Genomic DNA, 24873 nt, shown 5'->3' on the forward strand with positions numbered 1-24873 from the left:
CAAAATGGGAAACATGGCCTCCAGGAGCAGTGGATTCAGTGAAAGCCCTGAGCCCCAGCAATAACCCTGGAAGCAAATATATATATATATTTTTTTTTTTTTCACAAACATATGGTCTCAGCTCTCATCATAAATGCTTCCCTTCACTGAAGGATCTAGGAGAGACTGGGACCTTAAGTGCCCCTGGTGGAGCAGGAATCTGATTTGTGGAGTGTGAAATGTTCCAATACCTGTCTTGGGGGAGAAATGGAAATGGACCCTCAAGACAACAACAACCCTGTAAGTCATCCCTCAATAAAATGACAGTGGAGTTGAAAAACATTTTTTCCTCTTTTACAAATTGACAAGTTTCAGATGAAATGGATAAAGTTCACACCAGAACTCAGTTTTTCACCCAGATGATTAATTTTCAAAATAGGATTATTTTTTTAGAGAGAGAGACCAGAGGGAAGAGGAGAGATAGTAAGGGAGAAAGACAGAGATCCACTTCACTGTTCATGAAGCTCTCCCCACCCCCCAGGTGGGGATGGGAGCTTGAACCTGGGTCGTTGGCATTGTAACACGGGCACTCAACCAAGTGCACCAGTGTCCAGTCCCAGGATTGCCTTGACACAAATAGCTCCATAACATGAAAGACTGAGCTTTCTCTGCATCTCTCTTATTAAAAATAAAATAATGTTTTAAATTAATTTTTTAAATAAGGTAAAATAGGGGGCTGTGCGGTAGCACAACGGGTTAAGCACACAAGGCACGAAGTGCAATGACCAGTGCAAAGATCCTGGCTGGAGCCCCTGGCTCCCCACTTGCAGGGAGGTAGCTTCACAAGCGGTGAAGCAGGTCTTTCTCTCCCCCTCTCTGTTTTCCCGTCCTCTCTTGATTTCTCTCTGTCCTATTCAACAATAAGAACAGCAGTGGCAACAATAAAAATAGCAACACAAGGGCAACAACAAGGGCAACAAAATGGGGAAAATGGCCTCCAGAAGCAGTGGATTTGTAGTGCAGGCACTGAGCCCCAACAATAACCCTGTAGGCAATAATAATAAATAATAATGTAAAATAAAATAAAATTGACTAAAAACTCTCACACTACAGTTGCCCCTCCCCTCTCCCACTTCTGGACCCTGAGCATCAGGACAAGAACTCCAAGCCCCTGGGTTGTGGAGGTGGCTTAGCAGAGTAGTCAGCAAAAGACTTTCAAGCCTGAGACTCCCAGGTTCCAAGTTTAATCCCTGGCACCACTGTAAACCAAAGCCGAGCAGTGCTTTAATTAAATTTAAAAAATAAATGTCTTCTAAACTGAAAAAAAAAAAAAAAGGGAGTTGGGTGGTAGTGCAGGGGGTTAAGCGAATGAGGGGTTAAGCGCACATGGCACGAAGTGAAAGGAACAGCATAAGGATCCAGGTTCGAGCCCCTGACTCCCACCTGCAGAGGAGTCGCTTCACAAGCAGCAGTGAAGCAGGTCTACAGGTATCTCTTTCTCTCCCCCTCTCTGTCTTCTCCTTTCTCCATTTCTCTCTGTCCTACCCAACAATGATGACATCAATAACAACAACAACTACAACAACAATAAAAAATAAAGGCAACAAAAGGGAAAATAAATAAATATTTTTTAAATTTTTTTTTTAAAAAAGAAAAAACTTCTTTCTCACAGATTCCAATCCCCCACTGCCAACCCACAGTGGGGAAATCCCACCTGACATCTCTCAACCCAAACCTCTTTCAACCCTGGTTTAAGGTCACTGAAAACAGCTCTTGGGTTCCAGATGGAGCCAGTACCACTCCCTCCTCCAGATGCCAAAGAAATTAGAGATTTATAATCCCATCATCACCCCTTTACTCCTTTACCTGCCCCAACCGCCCCTGCAGGGTTTGAACAAATAGCACAAGCCTGGGATTCTCCGCCCCTCCAAGCACTTCCTCCCCCACCCAACCCCCTGGGACTAGCAAACATGGTGTCCACTCACAGACCTTCCAGACTTTTGCCCTGAGGAATTCTCCTGGCCTCCACCCCCAACCCAGGCCTGGGAGCCCCAGTCCATCCCCAGGTTCTGGCAACCAAGCTCCCCAGAGCCAGCCAGGAGTTGGGTAACCAAGAGAAATTCCTGGGGCAGGAGCCAGAACAGATTTGATGGCTGTGGGGTGTGGGGGGTAGGGGGTGTGGGGTGGGGGTGGGGCTGTGCAGGGTAGTTATTTCTCCTTGAACCTCTCAAAACATCTTCTCTGCGACCCTCCTTCCTTCCCAGGCTCTACACTCTACAACCTGAGGAGCAAGAGGAAGGAGGGAAGGAGAGAAAAACTGACTCAGAGAGGCAAGAGAAGCAGTTACTGAAGAAGAGACGTGTGGGGTATGTGTGTGTGTGTGTGTGTATGTGTGTGTGTGTGTAGAGAGAGAGAGAGAGAGAGAGATTGTAGCACAGAGGAAGACTCAGAGGGAGACTGGGGGCCAAAAGGGACAGAGACACAGAGAAATGAACAACCCAGAGGCAGAGAGAGACACGGGCAGAACTCCAGAGATGACCCTGGAGAGATTTAGGGTGACTCAAAGAACAGTGAAACAGGAAAACAGAGAGAAAGCACTGGCCCTAGGCAGCACTATGTGATTAGCCCAAGTTCAAGGGAGTGGAGACTGCCTTGAAGCTGAAGCCAGAGCCCAAAAGCGCCAGAGGGAGTTCACTCATGTCAGCCAGACCCAACCCTTAGCCAGAGCCCCACAAACCAAGACCCTCCCCAAGTCAACCCAAGGATCATGGATGCAGGAGGACCCCACCCCACAGGGGGCTGTCTTCCAGCTGGCAGGAGTCCCTGCCACAGTCAAGGTGAGGCAGGAAGATGGGAGGAGATTAAATAAAGGTGGAGGGGGTGAGGGGGGAGAAAAGAGGCAGGAGGGGTAAACAGATGATTTAAGGCAGCCTGGCCTCCAGGGCACACCCAGAGCTGTGGGGTACACATCTGCAGCAGCCAGGCCAGCCCACTCACCAGCACAGCTCACCTCCCCTGAGGCACAGTAGGTAAAACAGCTGCATGAGAGCAATGGGGTGCCCTCAGGAGGGGGGGGGTCACAGGTCCCAGCACCCCATTTCCCAGGGTCTCTGGGGTTTTCTCTCTGGGACCCTGCTGGTTCTGTTGACAAGCCTTTCAGAGCTCCCAGAGCTGGGTACAGGGGTCTCTGTGTTGTTGAAGTGTCATCTACAAATGGCAACTCTCTCTCAAGTTAAATAAGGAGCCTGGTGGTGATGCACCCACTTGAGTGCAAGGACCTGGGCTGGAGCCCCTGCTCCCCACCTGCAGGGATGGGGGGAAGGGCTTCACAATCACTGAAACAGGTCTACAGGTATCTCTCTTTCTCTTTCCCTACCCCTCCCTCCCTTTTCAATTTTTATCTGTCCTAGCTAATAAAAGAAGAAGTAGGAAGGGAAGATGGCCTCCAGAACCAATAGATTTGTAGTGATGGCATCAAGCCTCAGGTATAACCCTGGTGGCAATAAATAAATAAATTACATATTTTTAAAAGAGAGGTAGACCAATAAATGATTGGATGACAGCTAGGCATATACCTGTAGACACATAGCTAACTCTCCCTATCCCTCATTATTTCCATGTGTATGTCTCTGGCTATCAATCTGTCACAATGTATCTCTCTATATCACTTTTCCTACTCTGTCTCTGTTCCTATAAGCTTTTTTTTATAAGCATTTTACACAATCTCTGCCTGTTTTTTGTCTCCCTACCTTTTTCTGTCCTTCCCACTGCCCATCCACCTCCCCCTCCTTCCCCATATTAGCTTCTCTCTCTCCACCTCTTTTTTTTTTTTAATTTTTAATTTTTAATTTTTTATTTAAGAAAGGATTAATTAACAAAACCATAGGGTAGGAGGGGTACAATTCCACACAATTCCCACCACCCAATCTCCATTTCCCATCCCCTCCCCTGATAGCTTTCCCATTCTCTATCCCTCTGGGAGCATGGACCCCGGGTCATTGTGGGTTGCAGAAGGTAGAAGGTCTGGCTTCTGTAATTGCTTCCCCACTGAACATGGGTCTCCACCTCTTTTTTATTATCATTGTTTAAGATTTGTTTACTGAGTTGGGCTGAGCAGTGGCACATCCCATAGCACATGTTAAAATACACAAGGACCCAGGTTCAAGCCCCTCATCCCCACCTGCAGGGAGAAAGCTTCATGAGCGATGAAGCAGTGCTGCAGATGTCTCTCTCCTTATTTCCCCCTCCCCTCTGAACTAATTAGTAAATAATTAGTATCTATCTAATAAGTAAATAAAATGTTCTTTAAAAATTAGGGGTTGGTGGTGACATACCTATTGAGCACATACATTACAGTGCAGAAGGACCTGGGTTCAAGCTCCTGCTCACCCACTGTAGGGAGGTGGGGGAAAGCTTCGCAAGTGGTGAAGTCGGTCTAAAGGTGTTTTTATCTTTCTCTCTCCCTCTTTTTATTAAGAATTTTTTCTTGCCATGCAGGCTTTTTTATTATTATTTGGGGGGGGGAGGGCTTGAAGCTAGTCTCCCAGGAATAGAATTTTTATTTATTTATTTATTTATTTGTTGGATAGGGACAGCCAGCAATTGAGAGGGAAGGGGGTGATAGAGAGGGAGAGAGACAGAGAGAGACCTGCAGCACTGCTTCACCACTCGTGAAGCTTCCCCCCTTCAGGTGAGGACCGCGAGCTCAAACCTGGGTCCTTCTGCATTGTAATATGTGCACTTAATCAGGTGCACCACCTCTCTGTCTCTTCTCTCTCCCTCTCTCCCTTTCTCCTCTCAATTTCTGTTTCTTTTTTATTTTTTTATTTTATATTTATTTATTTTCCCTTTTGTTGCCCTTGTTTTTCTTTATTGCTGTTGTAGTTACTGTTGTTATTGATGCCGGTTGATAGATAGGACAGAGAGAAATGGAGAGAGGAGGAGGGGAAGACAGAGAGGGGGAGAGAAAGATAAGACACCTGCAGACCTGCTTCACCGCCTGTGAAGCGACTCCCCTGCAGGTGGGGATCGGGGCTGAACTGGGATCCTTACACCAGTCCTTGCGCTTTGCGCCACATGCGCTTAACCCGCTGTGCTACCACCTGACTCCCAATTTCTCTGTTTCTATCCTAAATAAATAAATACCACTGACTGACAAATAGGTGAAAGATCCAGGCAGGTGGAAGAGAAAGACAGACAGACAAGACATATACACATATGGCTGGTGAAACTTCCCCCCCCCTGCAGGTGGAGTCCAGCTCCTCCCCTCCCGCTCTCCCTCTACCCCCATATCCAGGGTGGGCTTGGGGAAGGCAGGTTCCAGAAGGAGCAGAGGAAGGTAAGTGAAGACACTCCCCCCAGCAAGGCCCTTTCCCCCTCGTCCCCCAGCAGCCCCCCATGGACAGCTTTAGCACCGCGGTGCTGCTGGCGCTCCTGGCACTGGTCTTCCTCTTCCTGACGCTGGGCTCCAGGGGCAAAGGCCGCCTACCCCCTGGCCCCAGGCCGCTCCCTCTGCTCGGGAACCTGCTGCAACTGCGCTCCCAGGACATGCTGAGCTCCCTCACCAAGGTGCCAGGCAGGGCCCGGGCTTGAGGAGGTGAAAGGGGAGATTGGGGGGAGGGAGGCCAGAGATCTCCTGTGATTTGTGCCTTCCCTCTCGTCCCACCCCAGCTCAGCAAGGAGTACGGCGCAGTGTACACGGTGCACCTGGGCCCGCGCCGCGTGGTGGTGCTCAGCGGGTACCAGGCGGTGAAGGAGGCCCTTGTGGACCAGGGGGAGGAGTTCAGCGGCCGTGGGGACTATCCTGTCTTCTTCAACTTCACCAAGGGCAACGGTAAGCACCGCCCCCTTCTGCCTCCACCCCCAGGATAGGGTTATTTGTTGTAATTGTTTTACTTTTTAATTTATTTATGAAATAGAAAATATCAACAAAACCATAGGATAAGAGGGACAAAATTCCACGTATTTCCCACCACCCGAGTTCCATATCCTGTCCCCTCCACTGGAAACTTTCCTATTCTTTATCCCTCTGGGAGTAAGGACCCAAGATCAGGGAAGAAAGTAGCTCCCAAATCTGGGGAAAGTATATAAATACCATCAACTGTAAAACCCATCAATTTGATCTGGGGCCTATATTCAGTTCAGGAGTCTTTGTAACCTCTGCATCCCTGTAGGTATGAGCTTGCATTCTTTGGTCATAGCTAGGAACATTCTAGACCGCACATTATTTGTTTTATTTTAATGAGCGAGAGGTAACAGAGAAAGAGACACCAAGGGGGTGGGTGGTTGCCAGCACCCCAGTCCCCACCTGCAGGGGGAAAGCTTCCCAAGTGATAGAGCAATACTGCAGACGCCTCTCGCTCTCCCTCTCTCTTTCTCTCCCTATCTCTCCCATCCTTCTCAATTTCTCTGTCTGCATCTAAAATAAGAAATATATTAAGGTGGTCTGGGAGGTAGCACAGTGGATAAAGCACTGGACTCACAAGCATGAGGTCCCAAGTTCAATACCTGGCAGCACACGTACCAGAGCAATGTCTGGTTCTGATTCTTTCTCTCTCTGCCTATCTTCTTCATGGATATATATATCTGAAGAAGAGAGAGAGTGTCTGGAACACTGCTCAACTCTGACTTTTGGTGGTGCTGGTGGGGGAGACTTAATCTAGAATTTTGGAGCCTCAGGCATGAGTCTTTTTGCATAAAGACTATGCTATCTCCCCAGCCCCAGTACTTTTTAAAATTTTCATTGCTATCTGGTGACCAGATGGTGGTGTACTTGGTTGAGCACACGTTATAGTGTCCTAGGACCCAGGTTCAAGCCCCTAAACTCCACCTACAGGGGGGAAGCTTTACATGCAGTGAAGCAGTGCTGTAGGTGTCTCTTCCTACTTCTTGTTCCTCTTAATTTCTCTCTGTTCTTTAGCCAATAAAAAGAAAAATCATTGTTGGGGAGCCAACTGGTGGCACGCCTAGTTAGTGCACATGCTACAGTGTGCAGGGTCCTAGGTTTAAGCCCCTGGTCCCCACCTGCAGGGTGAAAGCTTCACAAATGGTGAAGCAGTACTGCAGGTGTCTATCTCTCTCTCTACCCCCCTCCCCTCTCAATTTCTCTCTGTCTCTATCCAATAATAATTAAATAAAATATTTTTACAATAATTGTTTTCTTTTATTTATTTTAGTGAGAGAGATACAAAGGGAAAGATGGAGATAGACCAGAGCACTGCTCAGCTTTGGCTTATGGTGGTGCTAAGGTTTGAACCTGGGAACTCAAGAGCCTTGGACATTAGTGTCTTTCAAATAACCATTATTCTGTGTCCCCAGAACTCACTGTTTTTGCCGGACTCTTGTGGGGGGGGGGGGGCTCTCTCAGGCATAAACTTCCAGCGTGCCCATTTTGCTGGCCACCAGAAACGGGTGCGAGGGAGGGTATACCTCAAGGCAGCAGGAGTGAGCATTACTGGGTTTTTCTCAGTGTCTGTGGCTAGTGACACAACAAGAGATCACCAGGTGTTGGTGAACAGTCTGTTTATTGAGCAGGAAAGCAGGGTTGTTGTTGTTTTTGCCTCTAGGGTTATTGCTGGGGCTCAGGGCCTACACCATGAATCCACTGCTCCTGGAGGCCATTTTATTTCCCCTTTTGTTGCCCTTGTTGTTATAGCCTTACTTATTATTTTTGTTGTTGATGTCGTTCATTGTTGGATAGGACAGAGAGAAATGGAGAGAGGAGGGAAAGACAGAGAGGGGGGAAAGAAAGACACCTGCAGACCTGCTTCACCACCTGTGAAGCAACTCCCCTGCAGGTGGGGAGCCCAGGGCTCGAACAGGAATCCTTACGCTGGTCTTGAGCTTTTTTAAAAAATTTTTTTAATTATTTATTTTTCATTTTGTTTTCCTTGTTAATTTTTTTTTTAATTGTTGTAGTTATTGGTTTTGATGATGTTGTCGTTGTTGGATAGGACAGTGAAAAATGAAGAGAGGAGGGGAAGACAGAGAGGGGGAAAGAAGACCCGCTTCACCCCCTGTGAAGCAAACCCCCTGCAGGTGGGGAGACGGGGGGCTCGGGAGACGGGGGCTCGAACTGGGATCCTCCTTGGGCTTTGCGCCACCTGCGCTCAACCCGCTGCACTAACGCTGGACCATCCCCCCCCAAAGCAGGGGGGGGGGGTTAAGGAGTGGTATAGGGAAGTAACTTGTTTACACCATATATGGTCAAAGCAGCAAGGGGGTGGGGAAGGATGAGGGTTTTTCCAGTAGTGGTTGGATGAGTGGTCAGAGGAATGAGAAAGGTGGATTCTTTAGTAAGCATGGGGGAAGGGGGACTAACAATGGGCAGGAGAGATTGAGCCATATAGGCTTAGAGGAGCGGGAGACAGGCAAGTGGTGAGGGGACTTATGGTAACTGTCTGGGTAAGCAGACCAACCAGTTTGGGGACTGGTTGTGGGCTATTGTGCTCAGGAGTGTGGGGTCTTTGCCAGGCTGGGGAGACGAACAGGGAGACAGTTCCCACAGGCCGACCCCCCACCTTGCTCAACCCCAGTTAGGGGAGGCTGACAGGGTGGCTGTGCCTTTGGGCACTGTTTTCACAGGTGGTCCGCGCCATGCTCAACCCCAGTCCCACAGCTTCCCCACATTTTCTTTTAGATACAGGGTAAGAGGGAAGAGAAGTGACACACCCAGTTGAGCAGTTGAGCACCCATAACACCATGTCCAAAGACCTTGGTTCAAGTCCCTGATCCCCACCTGTGGATGAAAAACTTCACAAATGGTTAAGAAGTGCTAGGGGGGTCCGGCTGTAGCGCAGTGGGTTAAGGATTCTGGTTCGAGGAGGTCTGCAGGTGTCTATCTTTCTCTTCCCCTCCTTTCTCCATTTCTCTCTATCCTATCCAACAATGATGACAACAATAATAACTAAAACAATAAAACAACAAGGGCAACAAAAAGGGAATAATTTTTTAAAAAGTGCTGCAGGTGTCTCTTTTCATCTCCCTATCCCCTCTCAATTTCTCTCTGTCCTATAAATAAAATAAATAAACATTTAAGAGAGAGTGCTAGAATGTTACTCTGGTACATACAATGGCAAGGATCGAACTCAGGACTTCATGCTTGAGAAGCCTATGTTCTCTCCACTGGACCACCTCCCAGGTCATGCTTAATTTTAAATTTTTCTTATTTTATTTCATGGGATAGGGGAGAAAAAGAGGCCAAATCAACACTCTGCAGTGCCAGGGACTGAACTCAGGACCTCAAGCTTCCATTTCTTTTTCTCATTTAATAAATAAATCAATCTTTTAAAATTATTTTTTACTTATGATATAGACAAAGAAACAGGGTGAGTGAGAGAGGAAAAGGAGAGATGCCTACAACCTGCTTCCCTCCTGCAGGTGGGGACCAGGGCCTTGAACCCAGGTCCTTGCACTGTGACTGTGTGCTTTACCACTTATGCCACCACCGAGACCCTCGACCATTTTTTCCCTCCTGTTTCAGTCAGAGGACCTTTCAGTGCATTGTTGTTCTTACCAAAGTACTGCTCAGTTCTGGTTTATGGTGGTGCTGGGGATTAAACTTGGGACTTTTGGTGCCTCAGGTATGAAAGGGTTGTCTTTTTTGTTTTGGTTTGGTTGTTATTGTTGCATAACCATTATACTGTCTCCCCAGTTCTATTTATTCTTATTACAAAGCTCAGACTGAAGAACCACAGGATGCTTACTGGAATAACTGGGATCAACTGCATACTCCCAATCTCCCAGAAAACTCAGCAGCCAGTGGTCCCAGGAACTGGTTGAGCAGACCCCTCCTCTCCTCTCCTAGGCATCGCCTTCTCCAATGGAGAGCGGTGGAAGGCCTTGAGGAAGTTCTCGGTGCAAATTCTGCGCAACTTCGGGGTAGGGAAGAGAAGCATAGAGGAGCGGATCCTGGAGGAAGGCAGCTTCCTCCTGGCGGAGCTTCGGAAAACTAAAGGTTGGGATTCCCCAAGTGCAATCTTCTTCTCTTTTTGTTTTTCTTCTTTTTTAACAGACCTTTGGCTTATGGTGCTGGGGATTGAACCTGGGCCTTTAGAGCCTCAGGCATGAAAAGTCTTTTTGCACAACCACTAATGCCATCTCCCCAGTTCCATTCTATCTTTCTAAAAAAAAAATAGAGAAAGTGAATAAAAATTGGACCAGGAAGTTACTCAGCAGTACTACATATATACACGGCTCTGGAATATATATTTATATTTTTTATACCAGAACACTGCTCAGCTCTGGCTGATGGTGGTGCGGGGGAACTGACAAGGGAACCTCCAGCATGAAAGCCTTTTTCTTTTTTCTTTATTGGGGGGGGCTAAATCTTAATGATTTACAGTCAATAGTAAAATACAGTAGTTTGTACGTGTGTAACATTTCTGTTTTCCACATAACAATTCAACCCACTTAGGTCCTTCTCTGTCATCATGTTCCAGAACCTGAACCCTCCCCCTTCACCCAGGAGTCTTTAACTTTGGTGCAATACACCAAACTGAGTCCAAGTTCTGCTTTGTGTTTTCTTATTTTTTAATTTCTTTTTATTATTATTAGTGAATTAATAATGGTCAACAAAAGGGAGTCGAGCAGTAGCACAGCCGGCTAAGCTCACGTGGCACAAACTGCAAGGACTGGCGTAAGGATTCTGGTTCGAACCGGGGCTCCCCACCTGCAAGGGAGTCGTTTCACACGCAGTGAAGCAGGTCTGCAGGTGTCTATCTTTCTCTCCCCCTCTCTGTCTTCCCCTCCTCTCTCCATTTCTTTCTGTTCTATCCAACAACGACATCAATAACAACAAGAATAATAACTACAACAGCAATATAAAAAAAGGGGGGTAACAAAAGGGAAAATAAATAAATATAAAAAATAATTTTAAAAAATTAATGGTCAACAAGATTGTGGAATAAAACGGGTACAATTCTATATGATTCCAACCACCAGAATGCCATATCCCATCCCCTCCTCCACTGGAAGATTTCCTATTCTTTATCCCTCTGGGAGTATAAACCAAAGATCTGTATGGGGTACAGAAGGTGGGAGGCCTGGCTTCTGTAATTGCTTCTCCACTGAACATGGGCGTTGACAGGTCGATCCATACCCCAGTCTATCTCTTTCCCTAGTAAAAGTCTTTTTGCATAACCGCTATACTAATTCCCCAGCTGCTATACTGCATTTTGTGTACGGTGTATTGTGTTACCTGAGCAGCCTGGTCTGCCATCTGGTGCTGGAGCTGTGGCCCCTAACCCAGGCCACTCCCCACCCGCAGGTGAGCCCTTCGACCCCACGTTTGTGCTGAGCCGCTCAGTGTCCAATATCATTTGCTCCGTGCTCTTCGGCAGCCGCTTCGAGTACGAGGACGAGCGCCTGCTCACCATCATCCAACTCATCAACGACAACTTCCAGATCATGAGCAGCCCCTGGGGCGAGGTCAGGAGGCCAAGTTGGGGGCAGTGGAGGGGCCTGGGGATTGCATGTAATGAGAGGACAAAGGGGGTAAGAACCCCCTTCTTGTAGGTCACGCCCCTTTTGTGGTCCCGCCCACTCCACAGCATCCCCTGCACAGAGCCCCAGTCCACTCTCGGAAACCTATTATATCTTGCCAAACTCTGGGGCTGGGGGAACAGCATAATGGTTCTAAAAAAGACTTTCGTGCCTGAAGCTCTAAAGTCTCAGGCTCAACCCCACACACCACCACAGCCTGAGCTGAGCTCTGGTAAAATTGGCCAAGTGGTAGCAGTTAAGCGCACACATTACAGTGCGCAAGGCCCTGGGTTCACACTCTTGGTCCCCACCCGCAAGGGGAAAGCTTCACAAGTGGTGAAGCAAGGGTGCAGGTGTCTCTCGATCTCCCCTTCCCCTTTCAATTTCTCTGTTTCTATCCAACAATTTAAAAAGTAAAAATAAAAAAGGACCAGTCAGTGGTTCACCTGGTTGAGCACACGTTACCATGCTCAAGGAGTCCCTGCTCCCCAACTGCAGAGCTGCGCCTCCTCACAGGTGAAACAGGTCTGCAGTTGTCTATCTTCCTCTCTCCCTCTCTCCCTCGCCTTCCTTGCTCCACCTATCCTATCAAATGAAACAAATTTGGGAGTAGGGCAGTAGAGCAGCAGGTTAAGCACACGTGGCACAAAGCGCAAGGACAGGCATAAGTATAGCTGTTGGAGCCCACCTGCAGGGGAGTCGTTTCACAAGCGGTAAAGCAGGTCTGCAGGTGTCTATCTTTCTCTCTCCCTCTCTACCTTCCCCTCCTCTCTCCACTTCTCTCTGTCCTATCTAACAATTACGACATCAATAACTACAACAACAATAAAACACAAGGGCAACAAAAGGGAAAATAAAGAAACAAAATTTAAAAACCAGAAATGTAGAAAGACTATAAAGATCTTTAAAAAGAAGAAAAAGAGAAGGAAGAAAGAAAAGAAAAATGGGGAGCAGTGATAAAGTATACCAATGGTAAAGCTACAGGTCTTTTGCCCTCCCTTTCCCTCTCCTTTCCCTCTCCCCCTTCCCTCTCAATTTCTCTCAAATTATCACAGAGAGCTAGAATTTAAAAAATAATAATAATAAAAACATAATGACTGCCACCTGGGGTGCAGGTTCAAGCCCCTAGTCACCGCCTGTAGAGGGGAAAGCTTCACAAGCAGTGGAGCAGGGCTGCAAGTGTCTCCCTGTCTCTCCCTTCCCTCTCAATTTCTCTCTGTATCTATGCAACAATGAATAAATAAAAACATTTTTTAAAGAACTTCCTTATGATAAAAAAGATTGCCATCCTGTCACTCCAAACCTTACTGACCACCACCACTACCCCCTAACATGCACCCTGTCTGCCAGCTTCTACGAATCCCTCCCACTCTGCCCCCCTAGATGTACAACATCTTCCCAAACCTGCTGGACTGGGTCCCCGGACCACACCGACGCCTCTTCCAGAACTATGGGCGCATGAAGGATCTGATCGCTGGCATTGTCCAAGAGCACCAGACCTCTCTGGACCCCAGCTCTCCCCGTGACTTCATCGACTGCTTCCTCACCAAGATAGCACAGGTGAGCCCAGCCTGGGAGTCCCATCTCTGCTCTGACCTGCAGCTGCACTCACCACCACCACCACCACCACCACCACCATCCCCTCTCCCCACGAGGGCCACAGATAGAGAGGGTCTAAGTGTAGTCTCTCAGGCCCAGGTGAACATGAATTTGGAGCACCAGGCTACCACTGGGTGGAGCCCTGAGCCATTTATTTGGGGCCACCTCCAGTTAACTGCTCATTAAGAACTCCCCAATGTTCTGGGTGAGATGTTAATTGTGGGCCCTGGAGCTAATGTTCTCTCCACCTCTGCCTTTACCCAGCTCCCCCAGGAAAGAAAACCAAGTCCAAGGGACTTAATCCAAGCTCAGAAGTAGTTGTGCAGTCTGTAGGAAGCAGGGTAGGTTCAGAACCCAAACCCAGCTGCCCAGGAGAGCGTGCAGTGGTTAAAACTGCATAAGGTGGGGGCTAGTGGGTGGGATAGCATAGTGGTTCTGCAAAAGTCTTTTTTTTACAGAGAAACTGAGAGGGAAGGGGAGATAGAAAGAGAGAAAAAGAGATACCTGCTTCACTGGTGAAGCCTGCTCCCTGCAAGTGGGGTCTGGGGGCTGGAACCTGGGTCCTTGTGTATGGTAGCATATATGCTCTACTGGCTGCACCACCACCTGCCCCTTGAAAAAAACACTTTTGGGTGGCCAGGCAGTAGCACACTGGGTTAAGTGCACAGGGTGCAAAGCACAGGGACCAACGTAAAGATCTCGGTTCGAGCTCCCGGCTCCCCACCTGCAGGGGAGTTGCTTCACAGGCGGTGAAGCAGGTCTGCAGATGTCTGTCTTTCTCTCCCCTCTCTGTCTTCCCCTCCTCTCTCCATTTCTCTCTGTCCTATCCAACAACAATGACGACATCAATAACAACAGCAATGATAACTACCAACAAGGGCAACAAAAAGGGAATGAATAAATATTTTTTTCTTTTTTTTTTTTTCCCTCCAGGGTTATTGCTGGGCTCGGTGCCTGCACCATGAATCCACCGCACCTGGAGGCCATTTTTCCCCCTTTTTGTTGCCCTAGTTGTTGCAGCCTCGTTGAGGTTATTATTGCCATTGTTGACGTTGCTTTGTTGTTGGATAGGACAGAGAGAAATGGAGAGAGGAGGGGAAGACAGAGAGAGAGGAGGAGAGAAAGATAGACACCTGCAGACCTGCTTCACCGCCTGTGAAGCGACTCCCCTGCAGGTAGGGAGCTGGGGGCTCGAACCGGGATCCTTATGCCGGTCCCTGCGCATTGTGCCACGTGCACTTAACCCACTGCGCCACCGTCTGACCCCGAAAAAATATTTATTCATTCCCTTTTTGTTGCCCTTGTTTTATTGTTGTAGTTATTATTGTTCTTGTTACTGATGTAGTCGTTGTTAGGACAGAGAGAAATGGAGAGAGGAGGGGAAGACAGGGGGAGAGAAAGATAGACACATGCAGACCTGCTTCACCACCTGTGAAGTGACTCCCCTGCAGGTGGGGAGCCAGGGGCTTGAACCAGGATCCTTACACCGGTCCTTGCGCTTATGCCACATGTGTTTAACCCACTGTGCTACCGTCCGACTCCCAAAAGAGACTTTCTTTCAAGAAATTCCTGAGGCTCTTAAGTCCCAGGTTCAAACCTCTGCACCACCCTAAGCTGAGCTGAGTAGCACTAACAAAAAGAAAAGGGAAGAGGAGAGAACGGATGAAAGAAAAAAAATGAAAAGCTGCATCGAGTCCTGAATTCGATCCTGGCACAGTGATCCTGTCCTCTTTCTCTCTAATAATCTTTTTCCCCCCCACAAAGTTTATCACTGATGTGCAGTGCCTGCACAATGAATCCACTGCTCCTGGAAGTCACTTTTTCCTTTTTTCTCTCCTTTTCTCTCTCTCTCTCTCTCTCTTATTTGAAAGGGCAGAGAGAAATTGAGGGAGGGAGATGGAGAAGAGACATAGAGACACCTGCAGTACTTGGTTCACCGCTGGTGAAGCTTCCCCCACTGCATGTGGGGAGTGAGAACTCAAACCCAGCTCCTTGCTCATGGCAACGTGTATACTTAACCAAGGGCGCCATCACCCAACCCTCTTTAATAAGTAAATCTTAAAATATATATATATATGGGGGTCGGGCGGTGGTGCAATGGGTTAAGCGCATGTTGCGCAAAGCTCAGGGACCGGAGTAAGGATCCCGGTTCGAGCCCCCGGCTCCCCACCTGCAGGGGAGTCACTTCACAGGCAGTGAAGCAGGTCTGCAGGTGTCTATCTTTCTCTCCCCTTCTCTGTCTTCCCCTCCTCTCTCCATTTCTCTCTGTCCTATCCAACAACGAATTGTGTCAACAAGGGCAATAATAATAACCACAGCAAAGCTACAACAAGGGCAACAAAAGGGGAAAAAAAATGGCTTCCAGGAGCAGTGGATTCATGGTGCAGGCACCGAGCCCAGCAATAACCCTGGAGGAGGAAAAAAAAAAAAAAAATATATATATATATATATATATATATATATATAAAGTAGACCCTGAGGCCAGGCTGGCACACTTGGTAGAACACAACTGTTACCATGCACAATGACTCGGGTTCAAGGACCCAGTCCCCATCCGCAGGGGAAAAACTTCACAAGTGGTGAAGCAGTACTGGAGGTGTCTTCCTTTATCTCTGTTTCTCTCACTCTCTTGTCTCTATCAAAACAAAGCAGAGGCCACCAAAAAAAGGTGGAGCGATGCAAGCACTGCATCCCAGTAGTAATCCTGATGGAAAGATTATTACTATTATTATTAACAGTAATAAAACAAAGCCCCAAATTCAGTGTCCCAACTCATATCGCACCCCTCACCCCTACAGGAGAAGCAGGACCCACTGAGCCACTTCTTCATGGATACCCTGCTGATAACCACACACAACCTGCTCTTCGGTGGCACCGAGACTGTGGGCACCACGCTGCGCCACACCTTCCTGGTGCTCATGAAGTACCCCAAAGTGCAAGGTGCGCAAAGGGCCCCAGGAAGTGGGAGACCCGCCCCCCTCCAGGCTCCACCTCCTACCCCACCCAGCAGACCAGAAGGGTCCTGTCTCCTGCTTCTAGTCCCTCATTTAATTAATTCCTTTAACAAGAGGGGTGGAGAAGGCAATGAAATAGCTCACCTAGATAGTGTGCTGCTCTGCCACGTGGCATTGAAAGAAGCTTCAGTGCAAGGGTGTCTCCCCCCACTGCTGTTATACTTCTGTCTTAATTAAAAACAAACAAATGCACATAGGTGGCACACCTGGTTGAGTACATACATTACCATGCACAAAGACCCAGGTTCAAGTCCTGGCTCCCCACCCTGCAGAGGGGAAGCTTCACAAGCGGTAAAGCAAGTCTACAGGTGTCTGTCTGTCTGCCTCTCTTCCTCTCTATCTCCCCATTCCCTCTCAATTTATCTCTGTTCTATTAAATAAACAGATCAATAAATAGGGATGGGGTAGCATAATGGCTATGCAAAGAGACTCTAATGTCTGAGGCACCACAGTCCCAGGTTCAGTCCCCAGCACCACCATGAGATGAGCAGTGCTCCCTTAGAAAGGAAGGATGGGAGAAGGGTAGATAGTATAATGGTTATGCAAAGAGACTCTCATGCCTGAGGCTCTGAAGTCCCAGGTTCAATCCCCAGCACCACCATAAACCAGAGCAGTGCTCTTGTTAAAAAAAAAAAAAAAAAAAAAAAAAAGGGGGTGGTCTGGGAGGTGGCACAGTGGATAAAGCATTGGATTCGCAACCATGAGTTCGATCCCCGGCAGCACATGTACCAGAGTGATGTCTGGTTCTTTATCTCCTCTTATCTTTCTCATGAATAAATAAATAAATTTTTTAAAGGGGGGAGGGGGATGACAGCCAGGCAAGGGTGCATCTGGCAGAGCTCACATACAACAGTGCAAAGACCCAGGTTCAAGCCACAGTCCCCACCTACAAGGGGGTGCTTCCCAAGTGGTGAAGCAGTGCTGGGGTTCTTTCTCTCTCTCTATATTTTTTTAATATTTTATTTATTTTAATGAAAAAAAGATACAGAGAGGGCTGGGAGATAGCATAATGGTTCTCAAAAAATTTTTCATGCCTGTGAAAAATACAGAGGGACAGAAATTAGAGAACTGCTCACTTCTAGCTGATGGTGGTGCCAAGGATTAAACCTGAGACCTCAGAGACTCAGGCATGAAAGTCCTTTGCAGGGGCCAGGTGATAGTACACCTGGTTGAATGCGCATATTACAAGATCCAGGTTCAAGCCCCCAGTCCCCACTTGTAGGGGGAGAGCTACACAAGAGGTGGAGCAACACCACAGATGTCTCTCTGTCTCTATCTCCCTCTCTACCACTCCCTTTTCTCTAGACTTCTGGCTGTCTCTATCCAATTACTAAATTAAAATAATACAAAAAATGAAGTCCTTTGTAAAACCATAATGCTGTCTCCCTTGCCCCCCTCTCCATCTCTATCTCCCCTATCAATTTCTCTCATTTTTAAGTTTTTCTATTATCTTTATTTTTTATTGGATAGAGACAGTCAGAAACCAAGAAGGGGGAGATGGAGAGAAAGAGAGACAGAGAGATACCTGCAGCCCTGCTTTCCCCCTGCAAGTGGGAACTAGGGGCTCAAACCCAGGTCCTTGTGCACTGTAACGTGTGCGCTCAACCAGGTGCGCCACTGTCCAGCCTCACCCACCATCAATTCCTCTTTTTGAAAAAATATTTCTCTCTGTCTCTATCCAATAAGTAAAAAATAAAATATAAATGAAAATAAAAGGGGGAGCTGGGGACACAGCATAATGCTTAGACAAAAAGACTGAAGCTCTGGGAGTCGGGCGGTAGCACAGTGGGTTAAGCGCAGGTGGCCCAAAGCGCAAGGACCGGAGTAAGGATACGGTTCCAGCCCCCGGCTCCCCACATGCAGGGGAGTCGGAGTCGCTTCACAGGCGGTGAAGCAGGTCTGCAGGTGTCTATCTTTCTCTCCCCCTCTGTCTTCCCCATCTCTCTCCATTTCTCTCTGTCCTATCCAATAACAACAACATCAATAACAACAACAATACTAACTACAACAACAATAAAAAAAAGACAAGGGCAACAAAAGGGAAAATTAATTAATTAATTAATTAATTAATTAAAAAAAAAAAGACTGAAGCTCTGAGGTCCCAGGTTCAATCTCCAGCACCATTATAAGCCAGAGCTGAGCAGGGCTCTCTCTTTATCTCTCTCTCTCTCTCTCTCTCTGTCTCTGTGTGTGTGTGTGTGTGTGTGTGTGTGTGTGTGTGTGTGTAATAAAATAAAATATATTTTGGTCCAGGAGTAGATAGCTTAGTGGTTATGGAAAGAGACTCTCCTGCCCAAGGTTCCAAAGTCCCAGGTTCAGTCCCCAGCACCACCATATGCCAGAGCTGAACAGTGCTCTGGTAAAAATATATATATTATAATAATAATAAAATAGACTTTTATAAGGGGGTAGTCCTTGCACAGACCTCGGTTTCACATGTACCTGGGTCTGCCGCCTTCCCTGGGCCTCACCCTACCACCCCCAACCCCGCAAGTCCCCCTCCCCGGCTGAGGCCCCAGCTGCATCCCGCCCCGCAGCCCGTGTGCAGGAAGAGATAGACCGCGTGGTGGGCCGTGCACGCCTGCCCTGCATGGAGGACCGCAAGGCCATGCCCTACACCGACGCGGTCATCCACGAGGTGCAGCGCTTCGCCGATGTCATCCCCATGAACCTGCCGCACCGCGTCATCCGTGACACCAACTTCCGCGGCTTCCTGCTCCCCAAGGTGTGCTGGGGGGGGGGAGTGGCAGACCCCGTGGGGTGCCCCGGGATCTAGCCCCTGAGGCTCTGGGACCGTGAACATTCCGGCCTTAGAAGTTGGCAACCCAGGTCCCAGCCACAGACTCCCGAGACCGCCCCCAAAAGAATTCAAGAATGGAACCCTTTTCCAGGACTACAGTCCATTCATAACAAACGGAATCCTGTCCTGAGTCCCAGGCCCCTCTCCATGGCATGGCTGTCTTCCTAGGACCCCTCTCCTGTGGGCCTGGGACTTCATCCCCCCATCCCGAACCCCTGTACCCAATATTTTCATATACCTCTCACTCTTCCCCCAGGACCCCCCAATCTGCTCCCACAAATGGGGAGGAGACTGTATCCCATATCCTTGTCTTGCCTCAGGTGCCTGTAGCACCGCTCCCAATAGTCATCACTGAGAACCCCAGACACCCACACACAATTCTGAACCTATGGTCCTATGCACCACCCACCACTCCCAAATCAAGACCCCAAGACACCCCCCCATGCTGGTAGAGTGGAAATCCTAGTGTGAAGATCTCCTAGCCCTTGAAAATAAATCACTGGTTCTGCCTCCCCACCTATCCAGGGTACAGATATCATCACCCTCCTCAACACAGTCCACTATGACCCCAGCCAGTTCCTGACACCCCAAGAGTTCAACCCTGGACATTTCCTGGATGACAATCAGTCCTTCAAAAAGAGCCCTGCCTTCATGCCCTTCTCTGCAGGTAAGACTAAGAATCAGAGGGAGTTAGGCGGTAGCACAGCAGGTTAAGTGCATGTGGTGCCAAGCACAAGGACCGGCATAAGGATCCTGGTTGAGTCCCGGGCTCCCCACCTGCAGGGGAGTCCCTTCACAGTCGGTGAAGCAGGTCTGCAGGTGTCTGTCTTTCTCTCCCTCTGTCTTCCCCTCCTCTCTCCATTTCTCTCTGTCCTATCTAACAACAACAATAAAATAAAACAAGGGCAACAGAAGGGAAAATAAATAAATAAATATAAATTTTTAAAAAAGACTAAGAATCAGAGACTTTGTGACTCTGTATTCTTTTTTTTTTTTATAGGACAGGGATAAAGGGAAACGGAGATAGAGAGAAAGAGAGAATGAGAGACACCTGCAGACCTGCTTCACCCCTCATGAATCTTTCCCACCCTCAGCAGGTGGGGAATGGGGGCCTGAACCCATGTCCTTGAGCACTGTAATATGTGCACTCAACCACATGGGTCCCTGATCCCATATATTTTTTAAATTTTATATTTATTTATTTAAATATAAATAAATATTTATTTATTTCCCTTTTGTTGCCCTTGTTGTTTAACATTGTTGTGGTTATTGATGTCATTGTTGTTGGATAGGACAGAGAGAAATGGAGAGAGGAGGGGAAGACAGAGAGGGAGAGAGAAAGACAGATACCTGCAGACCTGCTTCACCGCCTGTGAAGTGACTCTCCTGCAGGTGGGGAGCCTGGGGCTGGAACTGGGATCCTTAAGCGGGTCCTTGGGCTTTGCGCCACGTGCGCTTAACCCGCTGCACCACCACCCAACTCCCGATCCCATATTTTTATTTTTATTTTCCGATCCCAAATTTTTATAAGACATTCTGCTTACTTCTTCATCCCAGCCAATCCCCAGCTTTGTACATGCAGAGACGTTCATCCTCCCTCCCAACACTTCCTACGAGACAAAAAATAATAATAAAAATAAAATCCCACTGTAAGGATGTGGAGAAGGAAATCAATTCACCTGAAGATGGTTATTATCTATCTTTCCTATCTTTCCGCTAGGTGAAGTGGTTGAATCGAGTCTATAGTTACTTATACCTGGCTTTGGTGTGCCCCCTACTGGAAGAAAGAAAAAAAAATCCTTCCTATTGAACCACTGGCAAGGAAGAGAAAGGGAAGGAGAGAGCGAGCGAGAAGAGAGAGAAGGAACTCACCATATTACCTACTGTGTGTCACGTGCTGCCTCAAAGATGCGCTGGGAGAGGGAGAGATATAGGGAAGGGGGTTGGATCTAGGCTTTCAGACTGTATCCATCTCCCCACCTGTCATTTCCCAGTTGTATGGCCATCGATACGTTATTTCACCTCTCTGTGTCTCAATGGCTATTTACTTATTTTTTTAATTTTTTATATTTATTTATTTTGCCTTTTGTTGCCCTTGTTTCTTATTGTTGTAGTTATTGTTGTTGTTATTGATGTCGTCGTTAGATAGAACAGAGAGAAATGGAGAGAGGAGTGGAAGACAGAGAGGGGGAGAGAAAGACAGACACCTGCAGACCTGCTTCACCACCTGTGAAGCGACTCCCCTGCAGGTGGGGAGCCGGGGGCTCGAACCGGGATCTTTCAGCCGGTCCTTGCACTTGGCGCCATGTGCGCTTAACCAGCTGCGCTACCACCGGACTCCCTCAATGGCTATTTGTTTGTTTGTTTGTTTGTTTAGTATGCTGGGGACCAAACCCAGGGCCTAATGCATGCAAAGCATGTGAATTACTTGCCCAATCCCTGTCCACATCTTTAAAAGAAGATAGTCCATCTTTTACGTGGCTTTTTTTTTCCATTAGGGTGCTTCAGTTCAACTTTTTCAAACAGAAAGATGAGGAGGGTTCTTTCTCTTAATACTCTTCCAAGGCGTCTTCCTCAGCCCTTTAAGATGGGTGGCTGCATCTGAGCCAATCTCGAATCTTTTCCTTTGAAAATTTGGAGGCTGGAGGGCCCCCGTTTTAGCTTGTCTCCCCTGCCGCCCCACCTTTCTGCAGGACGCCGCCTGTGCCTGGGCGAGTCGCTGGCGCGCATGGAGCTCTTCCTCTACCTCACCGCCATCCTGCAGAGCTTCTCGCTGCAGCCGCAGGGGGCACCCGAGGACATCGACCTGACCCCGCTCAGCTCCGGCCTGGGCAACCTGCCTCGGCCTTTCCAGCTGACCCTGCGCGCTCGCTGACCCGCCCCCAACCACCTCCGCGGGGGTCATCCTACCCACCTCCCACCCTCCCTCCTCTGCTCGCACTGCCATCATCAGCCCTCCCGCTGCCACACTCGCACCCCCTCTCCGGGTGCCTGCCCCATGCCCGTCCCCCAGGGTACCCCCCAGAGTCAGAGAAAGGGGTGGGGAATGGGGCAGAGTATCTGTGCCTTGATTCACCCAAGAACTTGGGGAGAAGGGGTGGCTGGGAAGGAGGGTCTTTTGTATCATGTCCTAATAAATATAATTGAATTGGAACACGTGTTCGCTGAACTAGAGAAGGAGGAGGGTCCCTTAGAATGGAAGAAGGGAGAGAAAGATAGACACCTGCAAACCTGCTTCACCGCCTGTGAAGCAACACCCCTGCAGGTGGGGAGCCTGGGGCTCGAACCGGGATCCTTATGCTGGTCCTTGCGCTTTGCGCCATATATGCTTAACCCACTGTGCTACCGCCCGAACCCCCATTTAAAAATATTTTAAAATATACGTATTTTTAATTTTTCCCTTTTTGTTGCCCTTGCTTATCGTCATTGTTGTTGTTATTTATTTATTTACTTTTTTTTTGCCTCCAGAGTTATTGCTGGGGCTCGGTGCCTGCACCACGAATCCACTGTTCCTGGAGGCTATTTTTTCCCTTTTGTTCCCCCTTGTTTTTTTATCGTTGTTGTGGCTATTATTATTGTTATCATCATTGTTGTTGTTATTTATTTATTTACTTTTTTTTTGCCTCCAAAGTTATTGCTGGGGCTCGGTGCCTGCACCACGAATCCACTGTTCCTGGAGGCTATTTTTTCCCTTTTGTTGCCCTTGTTTTTTTTGTCGTTGTTGTGGCTATTATTATTGTTGTTATTGATGTTGTTGTTATTGGATAGGACAGAGAAATGGAGAGAGGAAGGGAAGACAGAGGGGGGAGAGAAAGACAGACACCTGCAGACCTGCTTCGCCACTTGTGAAGCGAACCCCTGCAGATGGGGAGTTGTTGTTATTGTTGTTGTTATTTTATTTTATTTTAATGAGTGGAGGAGAGACAATAAAACAGAAAGACCAGAGCACTGCTCAGCTCTGGCTTATGGAGTTGCTGGGAATTGAACCTGAGACCTTGGAGTCTCAGGCATGAGTCTTTTGCATAACCATTATGCTGTCCCCACCTGCAAGGGGAAAGCTTTGGAAGTGGTGAAGTAGTGCTACAGGTGTCTCTCTCTCTCTCTCTCCATCTCCCCCTTCCCTCTCGATTTCTGGCTGTCTCTATGCAATAAATAAAGGCAATAGAGAGAGAGAATCAGAGCATCACACTGGTACATGTGACACTAGTGATCAAATTTGTTTTAAGTGGCTAATAGCAGTGAAATCTCACAAGCTCAGGGTTCCCAAAAGCCCAGCTACACACACACACACACACACACATACACACACATACATACATACACACACACACACACACACACACACACACACCTACCTCCCTATGAGGCAAGGCAATATATGAGCAAACTGAGGCTCAGAGACTTAATCAAGATCACACAGCCAGAAATGGACAGGGCTGGGATCAGGGCACAGACCATCAGCTTGGGTGCTGCTCCTCTGCCGGATGCTCCTCCCACTGTGACACACAGCAGGTAAGTCAGAGACATGGAGGAAAGAAGGGAGCTACAGAGACAGAGAGGTGGAGAAACAGAGAGACTAGGAGAGAAAGGGGAGAGACAGACATGGCTGGAAAAAGACCTCTCTTTCCTCTCTTCCAGGACTATTCCTTTTCTTCTATTCTTATGTTTGTTGGGGCTAGGCGGTGGTGCACCTGGTTGATCGCACATGTTACAGTGCACAAAGATCGGGGTTCAAGTCCCTGGTACCCACCTACAGTGAGGGAAGCTTCAAAAGAGGTGAAGCAGTAATGCAGGGTCTCTCTCTTTCTCTCCCTATCTCCCCCTACCCTCTCATTGTCACACTCTCTCTATCCAATAATAAATATAGAAATAAGGTGGAGGGTAGATAAGAAATTTAAAAATTAAGGAGTCGGGCGGTAGCGCAGCAGGTTAAGTGCAGGTGGCACAAAGCGCAAGGACCGGTGTAAGGATCCCGGTTCGAGCTCCCAGCTCCCCATCTGCAGGGGACTCACTTCACAGGTGGTGAAGCAGGTCTGCAGGTGTCTCTCTTTCTCTCCCCCTCTCTGTCTTCCGCTCCTCTCTCCATTTCTCTCTGTCCTATCTAACAATGACGAAATCAATAACAACAATAATGAAACATCAAGGGCAACAAAAGGGAATAAATAAATAAAATTTAAAAAAGAAAAAATAATTATATTTGTTTATTTATGGAGAGGTATGTAGGGGAGAGAGACAGAGACCCAAGGCACAAGAGATGTTTCAGACTGAACTCAGGACCTCGTGCTTGGGAGTCCAACATTTTATCCAGTACACCACTTTCAGGGCCATCAGACTATTCCTTGTCCTTACAGGCCTTCCCTCTGGGTTCAGGATAACCTTCCCGAACATGGGGCTGCCCAGCCCACTACTAGACATGACATCCCACATCTGCTGACAGAAACTTTTCCCAGTGGCCAGGCGTCTCCTCAGCCTCATTAAGCCAGAGTCGGGCAGAGTGGGGCTGCCCCCTAGCCATGGGTGGAGGTGGCCTGAGAGGCCCTGCCCTATGAACGGGGTCTCCCCAAGGCCATCTAGAAGCCAAGGCATCCAGAGGCTTAAAGGCGGTCCCCACATTGGGCGGCTCCTTAATTCCCAAGCCATTTCCCACCACAAAGTCTGCCCCAGGCCCAGCCATGGACACAGAGGGAGTCCCAACTTTGACCCCTAGCTGCACGTGTACCAGAGCAATGTTCTGGTTCTCTCTCTCCCTTCCTGTCTCCCTCTTTATCTTTCTCATTAATAAATAAAGTATATGTGGGGGGTGGCACACCTGGTTAAGCGCACATGTAACCAATCGGAAGGACCAAGGTCCAAGTCCCTGGTCCCCAGATGCAGGGGGTAAGCTTCATGAGCAGTGAATCAGTGCTGCAAATTTCTCTTTCTCTATCTGTCTTTCTTCCCTCTCAATTTCTCTCTTCCCTTTCTAATTTTATTTTTTAATTGACAGAACAGAGATATATT

At 48.0% G+C, this 24873-nt stretch overlaps 1 protein-coding gene across 4 annotated transcripts; it reads left to right on the forward strand.

Moving 5' to 3' along the window:
• The first annotated feature begins 2383 nt into the window (after window positions 1-2383).
• LOC103126972 (cytochrome P450 2F3) lies at window positions 2384-22027 on the forward strand. 4 transcript variants are annotated; one of them, XM_007537904.3, is made up of 11 exons: window positions 2389-2816; window positions 2922-3008; window positions 5371-5547; window positions 5650-5812; window positions 9785-9934; window positions 11246-11406; window positions 12844-13020; window positions 15858-15999; window positions 18611-18798; window positions 19399-19540; window positions 21567-22027. In XM_007537904.3, exons 3-11 carry the CDS (start codon window positions 5377-5379, stop codon window positions 21746-21748), a joined length of 1476 nt encoding a protein of 491 aa, XP_007537966.1. In that variant the 5' UTR covers window positions 2389-2816; window positions 2922-3008; window positions 5371-5376; the 3' UTR covers window positions 21749-22027. The 4 variants fall into 4 exon arrangements, with proteins under 4 accessions (XP_060041952.1, XP_007537966.1, XP_060041951.1 ...); XM_060185968.1 differs by lacking the exon at window positions 2922-3008; XM_060185969.1 differs by lacking the exons at window positions 2922-3008; window positions 9785-9934 and having other exon boundaries at window positions 2384-2816.
• The last annotated feature ends 2846 nt before the right edge of the window (window positions 22028-24873 follow it).

The sequence above is a fragment of the Erinaceus europaeus genome, chromosome 2 (assembly GCF_950295315.1).
Source record: "Erinaceus europaeus chromosome 2, mEriEur2.1, whole genome shotgun sequence".
Lineage (NCBI taxonomy): Eukaryota > Metazoa > Chordata > Mammalia > Eulipotyphla > Erinaceidae > Erinaceus > Erinaceus europaeus.